This window comes from Meleagris gallopavo, chromosome 1 (genome assembly GCF_905368555.1).
Source record: "Meleagris gallopavo chromosome 1, MGAL_WU_HG_1.1, whole genome shotgun sequence".
Lineage (NCBI taxonomy): Eukaryota > Metazoa > Chordata > Aves > Galliformes > Phasianidae > Meleagris > Meleagris gallopavo.
This window is the reverse complement of record NC_139404.1, coordinates 83,715,837-83,729,073: the sequence shown is the minus strand read 5'-3', so window position 1 is coordinate 83,729,073 and position 13,237 is coordinate 83,715,837. Positions and strand designations below refer to the sequence as shown.

Sequence of the window (13,237 nt, the reverse complement as noted above, 5' to 3'; positions counted from 1 at the left end):
TGTCGAAGCAGCGTGAATGCTAATTTTGCAGAATAAGTCCAGTTTTCTTGGATAAAGCAGTGAAAATATTTCACGGAACAGTTTTCAGTTAATAGAGGTTTTGAAGGATCTGATTTTATTTGTGTGAAATTTAAGTGATCAGTCAAGAGTCTATCCTATGAGGTGGAAGGACCCTGTGAAAAAAAAAAAAAAAGGCACATGATGATCGTAGGGGGAGCCTGATAATCCTTTTTTTTTTTTTTTTTCCACAGCTAATTCTCCTTTTCCAGTGGGAGTGAATGATGTCATCCTGTCTCCTCCCACTGTGTGAACTACGCTTGTGTCAAAGTGTTGCTGCCTCTTGTCACAGAGAGAACCGTTCCCTTAAATGCAGCTGCAGTACTTTGGTGTGATATCTGTCAGAATCATTCACGGTGCGAGCTTGGGTTTGTAACCATGATGCCAAGATTGGTCCTTCTCCTTTTCTGTGGATATATTGCAGTAAACCTGGGAAGTGCTCAGAAATTGCCCAGAGGCAAGTAACTATGACAACTTTCTGGGGTTTCATTTGTTTTTCTTCTGCTGTGGGGTTTTTTGTTTGTTTGTTTCTAATGCCTGTGTTCTCCATGGAAATTTGCTTTCAACAAGATTGGAAAGATTGAGATAACTAAAAAGGTAAAAGAAGATCAGCCAACAGGATCCAAGGTCCAAGCACCAGAGAGTTACTTTAGAACTCCTGAATAAAACAATTAGAAATGTTTTTATTTTATCTTGTGACTCTATGACAAGTACCGTGAAACAGTATAACTCTATTTATCATGATTTGAACAGCATTGTGAATGTTTCTGGTGTAGGATCTTAAAGAAAATGTGACTTAAGAAAGCTGCTGGCAGATGATTTCAGCTCTGTCTTGAAATAACTTTTATGCTTTCTATTTCTATCTACCATTAACATTTGGATAGGAAATTACTTTTATAGATCAGATTGCATGCATTTTGAGACAGAATAACATGATTATTAAAAACAATTACATTTCAAACTGTTCTTTCCACAAGAAAAATACATTCCCCCACACCTTTGAGAATATTTAACTATTCCTCTCTCCTGGAGTCTGAAGGCACAATAGTTTTACTTAGATGGTAGGAATCCTTTATCTTCTTTGCTAATGTAATCTATATAATGTTCTCTTTTTACTAGTATTTATTACTAGTAGAAACTAGCAGAAAGAACAGTCTTAGCATAAAATGAAATATTTTTGTATCTAGATCGTAAAGCACTTTGTAGTACTTTGGCATTAAGCAGCACTTTCACAACTGTTTCTGTACTGCACGTATTGCTTTTGCTTTGTAGATGTGCTTGCCTGAGTGCACTGTGCTTTGTAATGGATTTTACATCTGCAATATGCTGCAACCAGGAACAGTTAAAAAAGGAAGGTGTGGTTTAGTTCCTTATGACAATATTCAGTAAGAAATCAGCACTTTTAGGGCTTCCTATGAGATTCTGATTCACTGGTGGGGTACCTAAAAATCTGGGGAAGAAGAGAGGTGACTGGGGAGAAGAGAGGCTGGATGTGGCTATGGGCAGCCTGGTCTAGGGCTGGCAACCCTGCACGTAGCAGGGGGGTTGAGACTAGATGATCATCATGGTCTTTTCAACCCAGGTCATTCTATGATTCTATGATTTTCAAGCTCCTGCCCCTCCCATCCTTTATTTTTTTAGGTTTTTTCTTCTTTTTTTTTTTCTTGTGGTGCTCTTTTGAAAGTTACTACTTCTTTTTAAACTCATCCTCTGAAGTCAATGTGGAGTTTTCTGCATACTGTTCATGTGGAATAATGAACTATGAGCAGTTGATAATACTCTTCTCAATCATGTTGATGGACTGCAAGACATGAGCTTTATCCAGAAAGCCTTCTATAAGTAAACTATTGTAGCAGTTCTCATAGCAGAGAATTGCACTGGGCAGAGAGGAACCTTCTATGTATTGTCAGTTCTGAAGGAAGAAAAATTTCTGGTATTTGTCATTTTAAACAGTTTCACTTGATATTCTGCTCACTAACATAGAATGATTGCTTTAAATTTACTGTAACTGTGAATTTCAGACAAAGCTACTGATCCTCTGCAGTCAGAGGAAGATTAATTCTGGGATACAATTTTTTTTTTACCGTCCTAAAATAATATTGCAGAAGTGAAGCTCTGCTTGCCAAATGCATACAGCTGCAGGTGGAAACTTCATTTCATGTCAATAGTTCTTCAAAGGGTGGTGAGGTACTGCCACAGAGTGCCCAAAAAGGTGGTGCATGGCACATCCTCGAGGACATTGAAGGCAAGGCTTGAGGGGCTCTGAGCAACTTGGTCTAGCTGTAGGTATCCCTGTTCATTGCAAGGGAGTTGGACTAGACAACCTTTAAGGGTTTCTTCCAACTCAAACGACTTTATGATTCTATGATTCTAAAGGTTCTCCCATTGCAGTGTTAAAATATCAGCCTATTTTTTTTTTCAACTGCATCACAGATTAATATTTATACTAGACTGTTGAAAAATAACAACTATGTTAGTACTTACCTGTTGTCTGTAAATGTGCAAAGAACTGTCTTTATCTACAACACTCTTCTGTTTGGCAGAACATAGAGAATGTTTTCCTAATCGAAGAGTATATTTTGATCTTTACGTAGTTAGAATGAGTGGTAGTATTCTGTAAAATCCACTGAGCTCCTTTCCTCTTCAAGTCACAAGCTACTTAACTGAGGCTCCACAGGGACCAGTGGAGTCAACTTGATAACTTGAGGGAGAATAATCTAGTTCTTTGCTTTGTAATTATGTACAGGCTCATGAACAAGTTCTCTTTTCATTCTTAATATTGCTTTGGAATTCATGTGCTCAATTCACCTCTCCAGGAGATCGCTGGTCTTGTGGACTGGGATTTCCTTTTCATGATAGAAGGTGGAAAGAACATCTTGCCTCCCACAGCTGCAAAGGAACAGTGCCAATACATCCTTCAGATGTCATTGACTTTCAGAACTATTGCAGAAGTTTTGTGTGGATGTGCTGTTCAGGAGGCTAGAACACGTGTGGTTCATCACACCAAATATATGTGTTTTAGCTTTCATCAAGCTTTCACCTTGATTTGTGTAGAATGACAAAGGAAGTGTTGTTGCTGTTCTCAAATATTCTTTACCAATAAATTATTTTAACTACTTTGACTCAGAGGGCTGGGCAATCACCAATCACATGAAAGTCAACAAGAGCAAGTGCTGGATTCTGCACCTGGGCACTGGGTTCTGCACTGGGCAACCCCGGATCCGTGCACAAACAGGGGATGTGAGGCTGAAGAAAAACCTTATAGAAAGGAAACTGGGGGCTCTGGCTGTTGTCAAGTTGAGTGTGATCCAGCAGCATGCCCTGGTAGCCCTAGGGGCCAACTGTACTTGGTGTACATCAGCTCCACCACGGCCAACTGTGTAGAAGGGTTGTTGCACTCTGCTCTGTGCTGTGCAGCCTCCCTTCCTGCACTTGGTGCAGCTGTGGGTGAGTGCCACAATGTCCTACAGAAACTTTATGATGCTTCTATATGTTCTATAGTTTTGTTTACTTAGAAAACAGGCCTATGTGTATTTCTGTTGATGTTATAGTGGCCTCAGTACAGATGAACATTATTTGTCTGGTAATTCTTCATCACATTTATTGTACCAAAGAACAAATGATGAGTTGGTTATAAGAATGTGTCACAGTTCAGACTCTTGGCTATTGTAAGATTTTGCAGGTGTAAGTACAGGTTTAATTGAAAAGAAAAAGTTGTTTGGAATTATGTTTTGCCATAAAAGCAATACCTTCTTTACTATTATGTTTGTTTTTCAGTTGCTGAAAAAGTTCTGTAGTCCACGCAAGTGCTATCTATGTGTGGAGTCACAAAACCTCAGAGTAGGAAATGCTGGTACTTTAGGAACCTTCTTTTGTCAAGTATTTGAGCCACTGCTCCTTCAGCTATACCTAGCTTCCAGAGTTTTTTGTTTCATCAGAAAGAAAAGAGACTTGGGCATTTTTTACTTGATGTTATATCTTCTTTTTTCCACTAAGCCAGTGCTATCCAATGTGTAATGCTTCACTTCAGCACTGTTATACTCGGAATATTTTACTGATGTGAATGATTCATAGGAGGAAACAGTTGTGGTGCATAGGTGTCAGAGTTATTATTTGTCATACTTTCTCTGATTTTTATGATTCCATGAAACATTAATGTTCCATCCCTGATGAAGACAGTGTGGCCTTTCTAGACAGGAACTGATGCAAAAAAAAAAGCCTTACCTTTAGAGGATGAATTAGTAAGAAGAGCATCCTGAATTTGAGAGGGAGATGAAAAAAAGCAAAGCCACAGAATCGAGAATAAACAAGTTACAGGACATAATCCACAAGACTGTACTGCCTTGTAAACTGTGTTTCACTGGTATCATTCCAGCTGGACCCAATACAGATGTTGTTTAAGGCAACAGTGGTGGAACAAGTTCTTAGTGTTTGGTAAAATAGCATTTCATGGTTTTGACTTCGTCAGTTGACTTTCCAGTTACAACACAGATGTGCATAGAACTGCGCTTTTTCACTATAATCTGTTTCTGATAGTTTTTGTATATCTTCATGTCCTGTTTTCCTTTGTTAGAGCTGAAAAGAATTTGGAGTTGATCCCTTTCTATAAACTTCTAACTTTAAAACTTTTTCAAAAAAGAAATCTTGTTCATTTATTTCTTTTGCTGTGTTTCTGACCTCTGTGGCTTTCCTACTATTTGAATTAGTCATCAGGTAGACTGGAATTCAGGCTCATCCTTCTTCCACTTTCCAGGAGTCAGGCCTGTCCTGTTCTGCTTTCCAGGAAACACTAGGGAAACCTTAATTCACCTCTTTCCTTGTTGCTGCCTTCTAAAGAGGAAAGGAATATACTTGAGATGCCTCACGGGACCATGTGAAAAATCCTGACTTCCAGACCTACACAGAGAAAACCAGATCCAAAACTTTCTTTTTTTCTGCAGTTGTCATCCGTGGGGATAAGTGGATAAAATAATAGTTTTGTGTTATCTTTTTGTTTGGTAAGTATACAGAAATGTTAGAAACTATTGCAGATAAAAACAAATCTTAGCTAGTGGTTATGGAAAGTATAACTGATATCCCTTTGCGAGAACGCTGTATTTACACTACAATTCCAAACTTACCATTGACATTTGTGAAAGGAATGGGCTAATTTAATTTACTGCTAAATTTGTTGCCTGTGCTATGTTATGTAATACTTCTTCCTAACCAGAGATTGAACAGCATATGTTTTTACTTACTGGTGTTAAGCAGTTAAAACAACGTTGAGTTATTACAATGCATCGTAGTCACTGTACTACAACAGCCAAGTTAATCTTTAAACTTTTGTGCCACATGCAACTAAACAGCACCCCTCTGGTAGCTGTAGGGTAGAAGAACAGAAAATGTAACGTAGGAAAAAGATTGAAATGTGTTTATTTGAACATATAAGGAAGATGTTGTGTCAAAATATTTCAAGAAGAGTGAAAAGACGTGCTTCTCATATGTTTCTTTCCCCACAGTTTACAAAACATTGTGGGGATTGTTTTTCAAAATACACAATGCTTCAGCCTTCAGAAAGTATACTGTAATGAAAAAGAATCTGTTTGGACAAAGCAACTGATTTTCTTTTATTTATTTTAATGTCTGGAAAGAGAAATGCCAAATGTTTTGATCTTTGGTTATTTTTAAAATGAGTGGTAGTATTCTATTTAAAGGGATAATGATGTGCAATGATAAGCAAGCTTAAATTCCACTGCATCTCTTTATTCTCCAAGTCACAACCTGCTGAACCGAGGTTTCAGAGTCCCTACTACACTATAAGAAATGGTGGAATCAATTTGATTGCCAAATTTTCTTTCTAGTGATGCATGTACTCATAAGGAACTCACAGGTTTGTGTGAAGTAGGTCTGTTTTGTTTAATGATGCATCATGACAATAAAATCATTTGAGAAATCCCAAAGGAATTCTTTATCTGGTGTAACTAAATAACTAGGGTTTTCAGTCAGTACAGATGTCATGGCAAATTTGTCTCCTCCTTTATTGAATGTGAAAACAACCCTTAAGAATTCTAGCATTGTAGCTGTTCATTCAATCAAAGATAGCTTATCATAAAGACAGTTCTGTTCTAAGATTGCATGAAAATATATCAAAACTTGGTGCTGAGTGTCAGACTTCCAAGTCCAAAGATAATCTGTAATACCAGATTTCCATTTTTATGCTGGCTCTGGCAGTGATGTGACAGTGACAGATGTGGGTGGGTTCTGCCAGGATTAAATTCCAGAACATTTGAAAGCCTCTAAAATGATCTCAGTGCTGGGTGATCGGTACAACCCTCCACTTTTTTACTTCGATTTTTGAATTCCCATGTATCTCGTTCAGACTATTATTTTTCAGTGTACTTTTCGTGCCATCTTTTGTATCTAACCATTTGAATAATGCAATCTATTTGACTCACTTGAAGAGGGTCTATAAGCTAGAAGATACTGCTGCTGTTTGGCCAGACCCATCTGTGGATACAGTGGATGCACACGTCAGTCTGCATATCTGTTGAGAGCTGGTGCTATGGACAGTCCCTGGGTCTGATGCTTTGGAGCCTGGGTCTTACCAGGTGTGTTCTACACATTGCATATGGAAACAGAAAGCTGTCTGCTCCAGGGGGAACAAATGGCTAGCTGTAACCTGCCAGTCAGAACTGTTTGTGCAGGTCCTAGTGGATTTCTTTTCCTTGGGGAAATTCAAGTGCAGACTTGAAAGGGGTGGTGAACTGAATACATCTGCTGGTGTGGAATGTTACAAACTTTGTCTTTTTGTAGGAGGTGGTCTGAGATGCTCCCTGGCATAGACTGCAACAGGGTCTTTTTACACTTTCTATGAAGAAAGACAGATATATGTATTCTGAAAAGGCAGTAGCTCTAAACAGGATACTGTAAGGAAAAGAGTCCAGTCTGTAGTGAAGGAGGGCAGCCAGAAGCAGATCAGATGCTACCCAAGCTTGCCTGGCACACCCTAGTTCAAATGTAATTGCTTAGAAACTAGGTATTCTGTTAAATAGGCTAGATGTATGTTCTATGAGTATGCTTTAGGAAATTATTATCTATCTTAGTTTGTTTTGAGGACAGCGTTCATAAAAATGACTCCTGGCAAGAATCAAGCCTTTGTGTAGGCAAAGACCAGACCAGTCCCTCAAAACATACTGATCATGTCATTACGCTTTGACCAGATCAACCCTAAGCCTTCCCACTTGAGCAAATCAGTGTGAGATGCGGCAAAGTAACAACAGGTCAAGCTTTTGAACCATCAGCTGAATTTCTACTGTTGATGAAGTTGCGATCATACTTTGGCCGCCAGAAATCAGTGTTTTTGTGCTCATTGCCTAACCAAAGTGATGTAACCAAAATTAGAGGATATGCAAGCTAGGTTACATAAGGATGGTTACAGTAGGAATGCCAACTCAGAATCTTCACTATTTCAGAGTTACTGGAAAAAAACACAGGTAAAGAGTTGGGACGCTAGCTACTGGAGGTGCTAGATATGCAAGAACTGGACATGCAGGGCCTCATTCAAGCCAGAGACCTAATGGCAAAGTGGATTCTCAAAGTGCGAGGGAATCTGTAGTGTTACTTCTGCTTTTGTGTACTCCTAGTGTTTCATATTATTCTTGAAATTGGGTCAGGAAAAGCATAATTCAGAGAAGCAGTTAGAAGCTGTAGTATTCTCTCCCTTTAAAACCAGTTGTGGCATCAGTTCATAAATCTATAAATGGCCACAGAGTGCTTGGTATGAATCTACATAATTAATGCTTTGGGAGCTTGGCCAATTTTAGAGTACTGAAGTGTGTGTGGGATAACGTTATTTTTGAGCTTGAACAGAGGGGAAAAAAAATCTCCTTTTGTCAGCTCCTTGCCACTACTCTACATTTATTATTCACATTAATTTTTCTATCTTTGATGCATAACTCTGTAAACATTTTAGAACACACAGAGTTATTCTTTGTTCAACAATGAATATGTAAAGTTATATGTAAAACTGAAATGTTGTTTTTCTTTGAAATGATTCTGTCATTACCACAGTTCAAGCTTGTACATGAACAAGAAAGATGCACAATGAAAAAAATGTGAGACTTCAGGCTATATTGCTTATCAGTTTTCTTTTTAAATCTCAGTGTGTCTGCACAACGTGTCCAAACATATGCTGAAAATAAAAGGCAGGGGTGCAATAGTCTGAAAATTAATAAGAATTTGAGTGGTGGGATGCAAAAAAAGGAAGAAAACTATTATTTGACCAGGAAAATTTGGCTGAGTTCCATTATCTCTGCCTCGCGCAAACACTGAGGTGGGTGGATTAAGTGGCACTGTACTTTAGTTATAGAGCAGTGTATGCTTGCGCATGCGTGTTATACGGTTAGAGAATTGGCTTCATTTGTGTATAGGAAGCATGTATTCTCTTAGGGTGATTAAGAACTGTCTTAGGTAGATGATGGGCAGCCTACTGGCAAGGAGCCAGCAGTGTGCCCTTGTGGCCAAGAAGGCCAATGGTATCCTGGGATGCATTAAAAAGAGCATGGTCAGCAGGTTGAGGGAGGTAATCCTTTCCTTCTACTCTGCCATCATGAGGCCACATTTCTAATACTGTGTCCAGTTCTGGGCTCCCCAGTTCAAAAAAGACAGGGATCTCCTGGAAGAAGTCCAGCAAAGGGAGACAAGGATGATAAAAGCCTGGAGCACCTCCATATGGGGAAAGGCTGAGTAACCCAGGTCTGTTCAGCCTCTGGATAAGAAGACTAAAGGAGAGAACCTGATTAATGTTTATAAATATCTAAAGGGATATGGGAGGCATATGGATGAGGCCAGGCTCTTTTCGGTGGTGCATAGTGATAGGACAAGGAGTAATGGCCTAAAACTTGAACATAGGAAGCTCCATACAAACATGCAGAACTTCTTTATGATAAAGGTGACAGAGCACTGGAATAGGTTGCCAAGAGAGGTGTTGGAGTCTCATTCTGTGGAGAAGACCTGTCTGGATGCCTACCTGTGTGACCTATTGTACTGTGCTTTAGCAGGGGGGTTGGACTCAAAGATGTCTTGAGGTACTTTCCAACCCCTGAGATTCTGTGTTCCCTTCAGCATTTCTTCTGGCTTGTCTAGGCCACTTTTGGTAAATATATTGCAATAAAAACTATTTGTTTTAATCTTCTAGGCTTTTATCAGTCTTTCTGTACCGCTTAGTTCCAGCTGAAAAAGCAGTTGGTAAAAAACACTATTACGTTGTTAGTGCAAGAGTTCTTAGAGATCAAAGCTTCTAAATAACATAATGGATATTGTACTCCCTTCTCACTTGGAAATACTTACAGAAATTTGTGATGAGCATCATATGCTATTAGTGTAGTTACTTAAAGGGCAGGAAAGGTTATTCGTAGTGTTAAGGCTGAGGAGAAACTATAGAAGCTCAATCAGAGGAAATAGATGCTATTAGTTATGCTCAGTTTCAGTTTAGAAATCTCAGGGACTGTGAATATTTCTTGCTTTATTTGTTTTTGTTTGTTGTTTTTTTTTTTCCTACAGCCTGGCTTTTTTTTAGGTTTGTGGGTGTTTTTATGTTCTTTTTTTTTAAATTTGCTTTCGTGAGTTTAAACTATTTGTCAGAAGTCAAGCTAAAGTGTCGTGGGATAGATCATCTTGTATTTTAAAACCTCTGCACTGTAAAGTCATGAAACAGTATGTATGTATTTTATAAGCTCTTAAATAAGAGAACATTTCTTGAGAATTAATGTAATCTATTCTGCACTGAGTTTCAAGATCAGTGATGAAAGAGACATAAATTTCTACATAGCATAAATTTGCCACAAACAATTGGATGCATTTCTGAGTAAAATACAAGTAAAAATGTAAAGTCGATAGTACACAAATTCCCCAGCTGATGGTTCTGAGCATATATGTATATGCCCATATTCTGCCCCAAAAATCATAAATATTTTTCTTATTAATGATTTCTGTCCTTACACTCAAAAACATAGAGAAAGTCTGTGCTTCTTTCTGGAAACATTTTCTTGAGCTGCAGAAGCCTTCCTGTCATTGCAAACTCAGAATGCATAACTGTAGAAGAGAATTGCCTGTGATCTTTCTTAATTTGTTGGTGTGGGGGTTTTTTTGTGTGTTTTGTTTTTTTAACAAGAATTCAGATGATCAGTCTTGAGATTCATCTCATCTAGTGGTGCAAGATGAGATACATTTTCCATCTGGAAAAAACAGTATGCATTTGGAATCAGTCCTTATAGGACTTAGCTGTATTCAGCTAGTGTCTATGATGTGTGAGAGTGTTTGATTTGGAGACACAGAGCAGAAGTGAAAACATTTTATTAACTTTATTATCACTGCTCTGTTGGAAATTCTGAGCATGTGCATTATTACTATTATGTATGTGTCTAGAAGTTTCTCAATTAAAAGGAAATAAATTTTAAAAGCTTTGCTCATAGAATTGAGAAGAACAGATTACAGGCCTCAAAGCATTACTAGCATTTAATATTTGATTATTGCTTTTGGTAACTGATAAAGTTTTATAACTCTTTTGGAGTTTAGCATCTGATGTACAGCAAAACCTACACTTACGACGCATGCTTCAGATATTTAATTGCTTTGTCAGCTGCCTGCCTCTGAAAAATAGAGAACTTACTACGATGTTAAAACACAGAATATTGCAAATGCCATTGCCAACTACATATCCAAAGCTATTAATATTTTCATTATTTGAAGTCCTGCGTATCTTGCATACTATGAGAATTCAAGCAGAGAATTCAGATGCTTAGCATGATCATGTGATGATTGCAATGTTGGAATTTAAAAGCCATTATGACTTCTGAGAATGTATGATACCTTTCAGTTTTCATCATTTGCTACATGCAATTGTAGAGAGGCTTATTTCAGCTTTGCACACCATAATGAGCAATTTATAAATAGAAAATAAGTCCCATTAAACAGTACTAAAGTAGAAAGGATATTTTTTATAAAATTGCATATATTTAAGGATTGTTAAATGTCTTGTGCTGCCATGGATCTGGTCTGTAGATACACAATTTCAATGTAACAGATAAATCGTACTTTTCTCTTTCTATCTGTTTCTAATAGAAATAGATAATTACATCACTTTATAATGAAAAACTTGTTTCTGCTGATGTATATCTGATTTTAGATACCTTTTATTTGTTCTTTTAAGAACTTGTGACAAAGGCTACTGACTGGATTGTGTTTCTCAAGAGGTAGGCAAAAGAGTATTTACTGGCATATTAAAACTGAACAGAGGAACAAACCTTCTGAATGCATAGATTTGTCAGAAGTGCAGCAATCGTTATGTGCAACCCATCTTATTTTATTTGCCCACCCCAAATTCTGTGCTAAATGTATACAAATCAAAAACCATTCTCATCCACTGAAATTAATTTAGGTACTGCTGTGGAAATTGCTGGAGAACCAGAAAGAATATCAAGGGAGGGCTTTGGACTTTTAACCACTGGCTACTAGTCTTTGAGCACGGTTTTCCATCCACTTTACATTCTACCCTTGCACCCTTCCCTTCTTCGGTTTGGCTGCAATGATGCTTGTGGAGGTTGTGTCTAAAACTTTGCTAAGTCAAAGAAAATGACATGCACTACTTCTACCTTGCACACAAAGCCAGTAATAACATTACAGAAGATAGCAGGATTGGTCAGACACAATCTGGCCGTGGTAAATTTGTGCTGGCTCTTCTGAATCTCCTCCTTGTTCTCTATGTGCTGAGATCTGACCATTTGTTCCATATGTTTCAGGTACTTGAGTTTAGGCTGAACTCTTGGATGCTCTTTTCTGCTATTCCTCAAGCAATTGTTGTGTGACATTTTTCTGTTCTTACATGAAAGAGGGATCTTGCCTCTCCCTGGTGCTTCTCTTTTTATCAGTAAATAGTCTTATCTATTTACTGAAGATAATGTTTTACTGGATTTTCAACATCTATATGTGAGAGATAGGAAATAAGCTACTCAGGCTTTTTTTCATGGGTCATATACTCTAGTCTTTGACTTCTGGATCTTGTAAAGTCGACTCATAGAATCACAGAATCACCAAGGTTGGAAAAGATCTCTAAGGTCATGCAGTCCAAATGTCCACCAATCACCACTAGTTCTCACCAAACCATGTCTCTCGGTACAACATCTAAATGTTTCTTGTATACCTCCAGGGACGGTGACTCCACCACCTCCCTGGACGGCCCATTCCAGAGCCTGACCACTCTCTTGGAGAAGTATTTCTTAACTTCCAACCTGAACTTCCCCTGGTGCAAGTTGAGGTTCATACTTAGAATGTCATACTAGATTCATACTACAGTGCTCTGTTTAAAAAGGGTTTTTGTGCACTGCCTAATCAGTGATAAGAGATCACTTAGACATGATGACCAGTAAAGACCACTGCATAAAAGGATTGCTTAGCAAGTTTTCAGATTTAAAATTGGGAAGCATACCTTGTTAGCAATCCTGAGACTCATAGTTGAGTTTGTCTTGAGTGTTAACAATATGTACTGTTGTTAAATTTACTTTGTTAGAATAGTTTGCAAACATTGCTAGCTGTCTGAAAACCTCTAACTTTAAGCCTCTTGCCCCTTAAAAAAAAAAATAAAATCTGATGCATGAGGAGATAAAATTAAGCTATGAAAAAAAGCTATGAGAAGCCAATAGAAAAGACACTTCCTATCAGTTATTTCACATACCTTTTAAAATTCTTCTCCATTGCTTCATAAGTGTTTTAAGAGATCCCCAAATGAATAAACACACTGCAAATCAACCTAAAAGGTGCATACTAAAAAAAAAAAAAAAAAAAGTATTGTGATATACACAGTAATCACACCTAAGAAATAGATTTCAAAACAAATGCTGCACTGTGGGAACCTCACTGCAATCTGAGCACATGTATCTGATTGGCGTGCTGATGGACAATCAGCTGAATATGAGCCAGCAGTGTGTGCCCAGGTGGCCAAGAAGGCCAGTGGCATCCTGCCTTGTATCAGGAATGGTGTGCTGAGCAGGACTAGGGAAGTCATCCTGCCTCTGTACTCTGCACTGGTGAGGCCTCACCTCAAGTACTGTGTTCAGTTTTGGGCACTTCAGTACAGAAAGGACACTGAGGTGCTGGAGCAGGTCCAAAGAAGGGCAACAAGGCTTGTGAAGGGCTTGGAGAGTAC

General features: G+C 38.2%; 1 protein-coding gene across 28 annotated transcripts in view; it reads left to right on the top strand.

Moving 5' to 3' along the window:
* The first annotated feature begins 282 nt into the window (after nucleotides 1-282).
* Nucleotides 283-13,237, top strand: part of ABI3BP (ABI family member 3 binding protein) — a 131,164-nt gene continuing 118,209 nt past the window's right edge. For 7 of the 28 annotated variants that reach the window (XM_010720245.4, XM_019619219.3, XM_010720196.4 and 4 more), the window contains exon 1: nucleotides 288-514. In XM_010720245.4, the coding sequence (XP_010718547.2) occupies nucleotides 436-514 (79 nt within the window). In that variant the 5' untranslated portion in view covers nucleotides 288-435. Of the gene's footprint in view, nucleotides 515-13,237 lie in introns of all 28 variants that reach the window. The other 21 variants (XM_085238629.1, XM_085238621.1, XM_085238601.1 and 18 more) reach the window with 8 other exon arrangements.